The following is a 10670-nucleotide window of genomic DNA, read 5'->3' on the forward strand; positions in this document are numbered from 1 at the left end:
ATGTTCCATTCCCTGAGGGTTTTGTTTTTCTCTGAATAGAAACAATAATATTACTCAAATTAATTAAGCCAAATTTCTTAAAATCAATCCCATATACTATGTTATTACAAAAAAGGTTAAATTCCCTGGTAACGACAATACGGAAGACTATCAACTGCTTCTCAAAGATGCCCTATGGTGGTCAAACTAGCAATAAAAAATGGCTGAGAATTAAATGGTGTGCTACAGAATGCTGCGGCAGCGCACAAGGTGTGCCGCAGTATGATGCAACTTCTAAAAGGAGGAACCACTGTACAGTGCATTCGAAAATAATTCAGACTCCTTAAATATATCCACAATTTGTAACACTACATTATTATAAAATGGATTAAAAAGTGTATTCCCTCAATCACCCAAAATGACAAAGACATTTTTTTTTTTGCACATTCATAAAAAATTATTGAACTTAAATATCACATTTACATACAATTCCGGTCAAAAGGTTTAGAACACCTACTCATTCAAGTGTTTTATAGAATAGTAGAATAATAGTGAAGACATCATAACTATGAAATAACACACGGAATCATGTAGTAACCAAAACAGTGTTAAACAAATCAAAATATATTTTATATTTGAGAATCTTCAAAGTAGCCGCCTTAACAGCTTTGCACACTCTTGGGATTCTCTCAACCAACTTCATGAGGTAGTCACCTGGAATGCATTTCAATTAACAGATGTGCCTTGTAAAAGGTTAACTTGTGGAATTTCTTTCCTTCTTAATGCATTTGAGACAATCTGTTGTGTTGTGACAATGTAGGGGGTATACAAAAGATAGCCCTATTTGGTAAAAGACCAAGTCCATATTATGGCAAGAACAGCTCAAATAAGCAAAGAGAAATTACAGTTTATCATTACTTTAAGACATGAAGGTCAGTCAGTACGGAAAATTTCAAGAAAGTTTCTTCAAGTGCAGTCGCCAAAACCATCAAGTGCTATGATGAAACTGGCTCTCATGAGGACCGGCACAGGAATGGAAGACCCAGAGTTACCTCTGCTGCAGAGGAGAAGATCATTAGATTTACCGGCCTCAGAAATTGCAGCCCCAAAAAAATGCTTCACAGTACAAGTAACAGACACATCTCAACATCAACCGTTCAGAGGAGACTGCGTGAATCAAGCCTTCATGGCTGAATTGCTGCAAAGAAACCACCACTAAAGGACACCAATACGAGCAAAGGACATTAGACCGATGGAAATCTCAAATTTCCAACCGCCGTGTCTTTGTGAGACACAGAGTAGGTGAACGGATGATCTCTTCATGTGTGGTTCCCACCTTGAAGCATAGTGGTGGTGTGATGGTGCTTTGCTAGTGACACTGTCAATGATTTATTTAGAATTCAAGGCACACTTAACCAGCATGGCTACCACAGCATTCTGCAGTGATACGCCATCCCATCTGGTTTGCGCTTAGTGTGACTATCATTTGTTTTTCAACAGGACAATGACCCAACACACCTCCAGGCTGTGTAACGGCTATTTGACCAAGAAGAAGAGTGATGAGGTACTGTGTCAGATGACTTAGCCTCCACAATCACCCAACCTCAACCCAATTGAGATGGTTTGGGTTGAGTCTGACCAAAGAGTGAAGAAAAAGAAGCCAACAAGTTCTCAGCAAATGTAGGAACTCCTTAAAGACTGTTGGAAAAGCATTGCAGGTGAAGCTGGCTGAGAGAATACCAAGAGTGTGCAAAGCTGTCAACAAGGCAAAGAGTGGCTATTTGAAGAATCTCAAATATATTTTGATTTGTTTATTAATGCATTTTTCTGGTTACAACATGATTCCATGTGTTATTTGATAGTTTGTCTTCACTATTATTCTACAATGTGAAAATAGTAAATATAAGGAAAAACCCTTGAATGAGAAGGTGTTAAAACTTTTGACCAGTAGTGTAAGTATTCAGACCTTTTACTCTTGAAGCACCTTTGGCAGTGATTACAGCCTCAAGTTCTTTCATTCTTCTCTGTAGATCCTCTCAAGCGCTGTCAGGTTGGATGGGGAGCGTCGCTTCACATCTATTTTCAGGTCTCTCCAGAGATGTTCCATCGGGTTCAAGTCCGAGCTCTGGCTGGGCCACTCAAGGACATTCAGACACTTGTCCCAAAGCCACTATTGGGTTATCTTGGCTGTGTGCCCTGTTGGAAGGTGAACCGTCGCCCCTGTCTGAGGTCCTGAGTGCTTTGGAGAAAGATTTAATCAAGGATCTCTGTACTTTCCTCTGTCATCTTTCCCTTGATCCTGACTAGTCTCCCAGTCCCTGCCGCTGAAAAACATCCCCACAGCATGATGCTGCCACCACGCTTCACCGTAGCGATGGTTCCAGGTTTCCTCCAGAAGTGACGCTTGGCATTCTTTATTTTATTATTTTATATTTTATTTATTATTTTATTTAACTAGGCAACTCAATTAAGAACAAATTCTTATTTTACAATTACAGCCCTTCCTTAACCCGGACGACGCTTGGCCAATTGTGTGCCCCCTTATGGGACTCCCGATCACGGCCGGTTGTGATCCAGCCCGGGATAGAACCAGGGTCTGTAGTGACTCCTCTAACGAGATGCAGTGCCTTAGACCGCTGCGCCACTCGGGAGTCCTTCAGGCCAAAGAGTTAAATCGTGGTTTCAGACAGAGAATCTTGTTTCTCATGGTCAGAGTCTTTACGTGCCTTTTGGCAAACTCCAAGTGGGCTGTCATGTGCCTTTTACTGAGGAGTGGATTCCGTCTGGCCACTCCACCATAAAGTCCTGATTGGTGCAGTGCTGCAGAGATGGTTGTCCTTCTGGAAGGTTCTCCCATCTCCACAGAGGAACTCTGGAGCTCTGTCAGAGTGACCATCGGGTTCTTGGTCACCTCCCTGACCAAGGCCCTTCTCCCCCAATGGCTCAGTTTGGCCAGGCAGCCAGTTCTAGGAAGAGTCTTGATGGTTCCAAACCATTTAAGAATGATGGAGGCCACTGTGTTCTTGGATATCTTCAATGCTGCAGAAATGTTTTGGTACCCTTCCCCAGATCTGTGCCTCGACACAATCCTGTCTCGGAGCTCTACAGACAATTCCTTCGACCTCATGGCTTGGTTTTTGCTCTGACATGCACTGTCAAATATGGGTCCTTATATAGACAGGTGTGTGCCTTTCCAAAACATGTCCAATCAATAGAATTTACCACAGGTAAATCAACTTGTAGAAACATCCCAAGGATGATCAAAGGAAAACAGGATGCACCTGAGCTCAGTTGAGTCTCATAGCCAAGGGTCTGAATAGTTCCGTAAAATAAAAAAACGTGTTTTCCCTTTGTCATTATGGGGTAGTGGGTGTAGATTGATGATTATTTTATTTAATCAATTTAAAATAAGGCTGTAACGTAACAAAATGTGTATTTAAAAGGATCCACCTTCCTTGTGCATCTGTTTGAACAGTTTGCACATTCCATCATGTCAGCAAAAATATATCGAATCGCTTCTTGTCTTATCAGGTGAAATGATAAATGGCAAGAAGAAATCAATATTTTAAAATGAATGGATTTGAAAACAAATGTATTCGCGGCTGCTCATTCCAGTGAGTGTAATTGAGCAAATTACACGCATTGGTGCCAATGTTAAGAGTTGAGAAAGTTGATATTTGAAATGAAAAGATACTCTTGTACTGGGGTCTGTAATTCAACATGTGTTAATGTGGTTGTTGCTAGCGCTATTGATGTAAACATTATTTTCCCCATTATATTGTCGCAGACTCCCTGTAGTACCTCCCGACCCATGGTTCAATAACCCTTCTCTAATCCTAGCTCTCTGATCTACACAGACACACACTCCCCCGTCATCAGCATCACATCCCTGCCTAATCCTGATTAGAGATTCCCCGCAGAGCCACTATGCGCCCCGCAAACACGCAACCTGCCTGCACCCAGCCGCAATCCCGTCCATCCTCTTTCCCGTCAACTCCCCCACCTTCCAGTTGGCCTTGCCAGTAACTGCGGGGATCGAAACTTCAAGGCTGTATTAAAAAAGGGGGGGACTGGGGAGAGGCATATCCTACCTTTAACTGAATCTTAAGGCTTTTTCAAACTGCTTCAGCAACTGCTAGGACTGGGGAGGAAATATTGTGGCTTTTATAGCCAGCTGTCACCTCAGACAGTTCTACCAGGTAGGGGCCACATTCTTCTACCTATTGGGATATCCATGGCAGGTACAAGCAGGGATACCATAGCCAGACACATAGTGGGACTCTATGATAATTGGGATGAATAGTGTAGCATGTGTGTGTGTGTTCGTGCGTGCGTGCTCCCCTGAACTGTGGGCAGAAAAGAACCACCAGACAGACACTAGTGGAATTTTATTTTTACTTTAAAAAATGTTTTGCTATACTTCCTGGTTCTACATAGCAATCAATTGGAGGATATGCAGTACCACTAATGAGAAATTGCACACACGCACTCTTCAGTAGAAAGAAGAAACAGCCAGCAGTCGGTCTCTGGGAAGAGCTCCAAGCCTTCATCATCTGTTCATAGTAAGAGTGGAGACATGCTGAAAGACAGGCAGAATCACAGGCTGTGCAGGCCTCCCATTCATCTGTTTACTAACACCCAGCACATGACCATGACGCATGCACGCACAAACACACAACCGCTCTCACAGACAGGATCTTCAAAATATACCCTGCAGATGCATAAAAAAATCTAATATGCACACAATCAAGTTAGAAAATCCCGCAAAAACATCCCCCTAAACCATGATGTGGTAGCAGCTCTGTGTTTTTGTAGTGTAGTATTGTCAATGGGTCTGGGGCAACTGGCTGACTGTCTCGCTCTCTCTCTCTCTCGCTGTCCATCTGTCTGTCCACACTACTCTCGGTCTCAAATAACCACTCCATGCTCAGAATAGGACAGTCCTATTTATTTTTCATTCCAGCGGTAATGTAATACATTGTTATGGAGAGGTGAAGAAAACAAAAAACAAATGTGGGACGTGACATTCCGCATCTGGAAACGCTCTGGAGCACGTGCATCCCTCTCCAGATCTCTGCTCTCCCTCTCCCTCTCCACCAGGAAGGAATTCTGTAACCGATCTGGAGCACGTGCAACACTCTCCAGATCTCTGCTCTCCCTCTCCCTCTCCACCAGGAAGGAATTCTGTAACCGATCTGGAGCACGTGCAACACTCTCCAGATCTCTGCCCTCCCTCTCCACCAGGAAGGAATTCTGTAACCGATCTGGAGCACGTGCAACACTCTCCAGATCTCTGCTCTCCCTCTCCACCAGGAAGGAATTCTGTAACCGATCTGGAGCACGTGCATCACTCTCCAGATCTCTGCTCTCCCTCTCCACCAGAAAGGAATTCTGTAACCTGATCCTCTAGTTGTCTTTAGTGCACTGACCAACCTCACAGGGCCCGGTGGCATACACACACACACAGGGATTCAGTGAGCGCTGACCCACACTCACTCAGATGGAAAATATCAAACATCAACATCACACATGAACTATAGGTTCAAAACACCATACAGACAAGTGTCAACACATATCCCACAAGTTCAGCGAAGTCAAAAACACAAAAGCTGCGCTGATTTTGTCCCAAGCTATTTTATTTTACTAGGCAAGTCAGTTAAGAACAAATTCTTATTTTCTATGACAGCCTAGGAACAGTGGGTTAACTGCCTGTTCAGGAGCAGAACGACATATTTTTACCATGTCAGCTCGGGGATTGCAACCTTCTGGTTACTAGTCCAACGCTCTAACCACTAGGCTACCCTGCCGCCTCTATGGTCTCTCAACATTCATTTAATAGCATTACCCCAAACACAACACACTAGTTAACATGTGAATGGGACAGGGGGCAAGGGCGGTGAACACTAGCAGCTGGCTCCTGTGAGTTCTATATTTAAATCTGTCATTTGACAGTTAAAGTGCTGATTGGGTGCAGAAGGGGATCAGAGGGGCGGCAGGGGCACTCTGAAGCCATCCCAGTGGCCTTTCACAGCCATGCCTACAGGTGCCCCGTTAACTACCCTGGCATTGGCCTGGCCCAGTGGAACTGCCATCCACTCACACCCTGCACATACACATGAATCAACCAACTAACACATCTACTGACTGATGTTCACTACCGAAGTACATGTGTGTTGCTGGTCACATATATCAATGACCAAGTCCTCTGACTTCATGAGTATACAGCAAAGGTTATCAACTAAAGTTTGATCCTATTTTGCAGAGGTGTGAATCTCTCATTTATTTGAACAACAATATGACACGCTATCGATACCCAGGGCAACGAGACGACACCAGTATCGCGATACGCTGTAGTATCGTGGCAAGTAAACAGAACATGAAGCGGATTTAAACTTCTTTAGGGAAACAGGCCTAATGTTGGAAACAAACATCATTATGTTGTCATCCTGAGTCACATTTATTTATTTTCAAAGCTATAGGACACCATATTGTACATACGCTGCCCAGAAAGTACTCCGAACCCTTGACTTTTTCTACATTGTTAGGTTACAGCCTTAATATAAAATGGATTAAATAAAAATCCTCAATCTACACAAAATACCCCACAATGACAAAGCGAAAACAGGTTCAGAAATGGTTTGTAAATTTATTAAAAATAAAAAACAAATACATATTTACATAAGTATTCAGTCCATTTACTATGTAACTCGAAATTGAGCTCAGGTGCATCCTGTTTCCGTCGATCAACCTTGAGATATTTCAACAACTAGATTAGAGTCTACCTGTGATAAATTCCTGTCTATATCCCACAGTTGACAGTGCCTGTCAGAGCAAAAACCAAACTATGAGGTCAAATACATTGTCTGTAGAGCCCCGAGACAGGATTGTGCCGAGGCACAGATCTGGTGAAGGGTACCAAAACACACCCGCAACATTGAATGTCCCCAAGAACAGTGGTCATCATTCTTAAATGGAAGAAGTTTGGAACCACCAAGACTCTTCCTAGAGCTGGCCGCCTGGCCAAACTGAGCAATCGTGGAAGATGGTCACTCTGAAAGAGCTCCAGAGTTCCTCTGTGGAGATGGGAGAACCTTCCAGTAGGACAACCATCTCCGCAGCACTCCACCAATCAGGCCTTTATGGTAGTGGCCAGACAGAAGCCACTCCTCAGTAAAAGGCACATGACAGCCCACTTGGAGTTCGCCAAAAGGCACCTAAAGACTCACACCATGAGAAACAAGATCCTCTGGTCTGATCAAACCAAGATTGAACTATTTTGCCTGAATGCCAAGTGTCACATCTGGAGGAAACCTGGCACCATTCCTAAGATGAAGCATGGTGGTGGCAGCATTATGCTGTGGGGATGTAGTTCAGTGGCAGGGACTGGGAGACTAGTCAGGATCGAGGCAAAAATGACGGAGAAGAGTACAGAGAGATCCTCTGATGAAAACCGGCTCCAGAGTGCAAAGGACCTCAGACAGGGGGCGAAGGTTCACTTTCGAACAGGATAACAACCCGAAGCACACAGCCAGGACAACGCAGGAGTGGCTTCTGGACAAGGATCTGAATGTCCGTGAGTGGCCCAGCCAGAGCCCGGACTTGAACCCGATCGAGCATCTCTGGAAAGACCTGAAAGTAGATGTGCAGCGACGCTCCCCAACCAACTTGACAGAGCTTGAGAGGATCTGCAGAGACGAATGGGAGAAACTCCACAAATAAAGGTGTGCCAAGCTTGTAGCGTCATACTTAAGAAGACTCAAGGTTGTAATTGCTGCTTCAAAAAAGTACTGAGTAAAGGGTCTGAATACTTACGCAAATGTATATTTTAAAAAAATGTTTTTTTGAAACTTGCAAAAATTTCTATAAATCAGCTTTTTGCTTTGTAATTATGGGGTATTGTGTGTAGTTTGATGAGGGGAAAAAAACAATTTAATCAATTTTAGAATAAAGCTGTAATGTAACAAAATGTGGAAAAGGTCAAGGGGTCTGAATACTTTCCAAATGCACTGTACAGCAGATTTTTAAAGTACCAAAGACTTTGTTCTGCTTCGCGGTTTCATTTTTGCTATGGAAAGAATATCCCAATGCTGGTATCGTCACAGCCCTAGCAACCACACAGCTGCACCAATATCTATCACTATAATGCCCCAGCCCTAAAGTTCAGTAGATACCGAACCTGATGCTCTGTCATTTTAAAAATGTCACTGTACATGTGTGTAATAAAGACCCTTGCTAGGCAGGCAAAATAACAATCCCATAAAGTAGCATTGCATAGAATGTCTGGAAGGGTAAAGCAGATACAAGTTCCTTTACACTGTGTCTGTATATGGCATATGGGGTTCTGTTGCTCATGCCCAGAGGGCAGTGTGTTTAGGAAAATATTAAAAATGTTTGATAAGCGATTGCATAGTGTGTATATGTAAAGCAATGTGGCCTTACTCAGAGTGAGATAAGGAGAAAGAGACAACAGCCTTCTCTACTAGGTCCTGCTCTGCCCAAGACTATGGTGGGCAGTGGACACAAACACCCCTACCCCCCAATGTGTGTGTGAGAGAGAGAGAGAAAATCAGCCCAGTAAGTGTTGAGGACTGGCTGGCACAGCCTGTGGGCACTGCAGAGCAGTTATGACTGGGCATGTATTCCTCAGCGTGCTATGCACCAGAAGCCTCATACGCTGTGCGGGCACTCGCTCACATACCCTCCACCACCACCTCTGTCGTGCTCCAGGCTAACGTCCTCTAACTTCACTGTACTGCATTGAGTGCATTCAAACATGAAGGATAAGGAGGGAGAGAACTGGGATTCGCTCACGCCACACACACCGCATTCAAATGGGAAGGACAAAGACAGAATGACACTACCACCACTCGATCTATACTTTACTGCACACACACACACACACACACGATGGCACCCACTACAATAATTGCCTGTGGCATCTCCAAGCAACTCAATAAAAAAAAGACATGTATGTGTAGCAAATCAACAGCAAGAATTTAACCGATATTGAGAGCAATTGATGCCATGCATGTTCCATCATCACTGTAATCAAAAATTAACACTGTCGTCAGAAGTCACCTGCAGTAAACTCTGGGAGGTGTTTTGTTGACCATCTGTGATTATCTTTCCTATGGGGTGTGGATTTTACAAAATGTACAGTATTCTGTAGGGTATTGCATTGTTGTTTACATATACAGCACTGCGTCTGAGATTCGTAAAAACGTGATAATAAGCAAGTTGAGCACACACAGTATTTGTGCATATTCTAATCGTTTTACAGTCCTTGGAGATAGTCACCTACCTAGTATCTAATGAGGAAGTTGAATTCCTTTTGTTAGAACGTCAGTCAGTTAAATTGTATTGTGTAACGGTTACATTAGTACCTTTGGAAGGCCCCCTTCTTGGAGTGCCACTCATCTGACACGTCCCCTCTTCACACACACACACACGCACACTCTGCGCGCGTCAAAATACGCGGCGCTGGCAATGCTCTCGCACACGACCCTACGCGCACCCGCATTGGCAGACTGACTGGATAAATAAATAATTTCTTGCCGAATCTATTCTATTCCTGCTATTGCTATGGCAGAGAGCCTTTTGAAAGACTCTCTGCCATAGCAATAGCAGGCAATGGACGTAGAAAAAAACAGATACGCACAACCCAGTGCGTATGAGAGAATAGCACAAGATCAGATGCTTTGTTACAATAGCCTATTGCGTGCAGTGTGGTACGTACGTAAAGTGAAGCCTACTTGTGATATCCAGCACAGAAAAACAGAGCTCATAAAATGTGGTGCACTTTGACACATTGGAGCCAACTTGGTGTCAAGGTGATATGTTACAATGTTGACTCGATTGGTTTAATAAATAAGCTAGAGCACTGACACGTGTAGGCCTATACATGAAGACACAATACGTTCCAGGCTGCTATTTGAATTGCGATGCTTTTCGCATTGACCACGTCCACCAGTTAGACAGACATATTAATAGGCTAGTATTCGTCTGTAACTTACCCAAACTGCCGGCGAAACCGTCCATTTCTGGGAGAAATAGCCGAGCAGACACCAAAAATATTCCTGTTATGACGGGTCCTATTCAGGGAACAGTGGGAGAATGTCGGACTCTATACGGGCTATCCAGACTGGCAGGCAAGGCGGAAATTTCTCAAGCCAACTGTTCTCGCAGTGGTCGCGACCGTATCGTAGTAAATTGGGGATCTGTCGAGTCGCAGTGAATTGTCAGTCCGGAGCAACACCGTGGTTCTCAGGGCCAGTTGATCACACGCTCTTGCTTGACTCCACGATAGCACACCTCCGCCGGGGGAGGTAGGACAGGCAGAGCTCGGCTTTCGCATTTCCGACTCCGCCCGCTTTGGCACGACTTGCTTCCCTGGAGTGGCTAGTCTGAGCGCGTCTCAATTTGACACATTTGAGGATCCCTATGTGCTGGCCAATATATACACTACCGTTCAACAGTTTGGGGTCACTTAGAAATGTCCTTGTTTTTTTTGTTGTCATTAAAATAACATAAAATTGATCAGAAGCACAGTGTAGACATTGTTAATGTTGTAAATGACTATTTTAGCTGGAAAGTGTTTTTTTTTTTTAATGGAATATCTACATAGGCGTGCAGAAGCCCATTATCAGCAACCATCACTCGTGTGTTCCAATGGCACATTGTGTTAACTAATC

The 10670-nt window shown here is 43.8% G+C and overlaps 1 protein-coding gene across 1 annotated transcript in view; it reads right to left on the minus strand.

Moving 5' to 3' along the window:
* The window catches only part of LOC110502345 (EMAP like 4), a 90634-nt gene extending 80242 nt beyond the window's left edge, over positions 1 to 10392 (minus strand). Inside the window, exon 1 of the mRNA XM_021580292.2 lies at positions 9993 to 10392. Coding sequence (XP_021435967.2) covers positions 9993 to 10017 — 25 coding nt within the window. The 5' untranslated portion in view covers positions 10018 to 10392. The remainder of the gene's footprint in view (positions 1 to 9992) is intronic.
* Between the last annotated feature and the right edge of the window lie 278 nt (positions 10393 to 10670).

Source organism: Oncorhynchus mykiss, chromosome 23, assembly GCF_013265735.2.
Source record: "Oncorhynchus mykiss isolate Arlee chromosome 23, USDA_OmykA_1.1, whole genome shotgun sequence".
In the NCBI taxonomy this organism is placed as follows: Eukaryota; Metazoa; Chordata; class Actinopteri; order Salmoniformes; family Salmonidae; genus Oncorhynchus; species Oncorhynchus mykiss.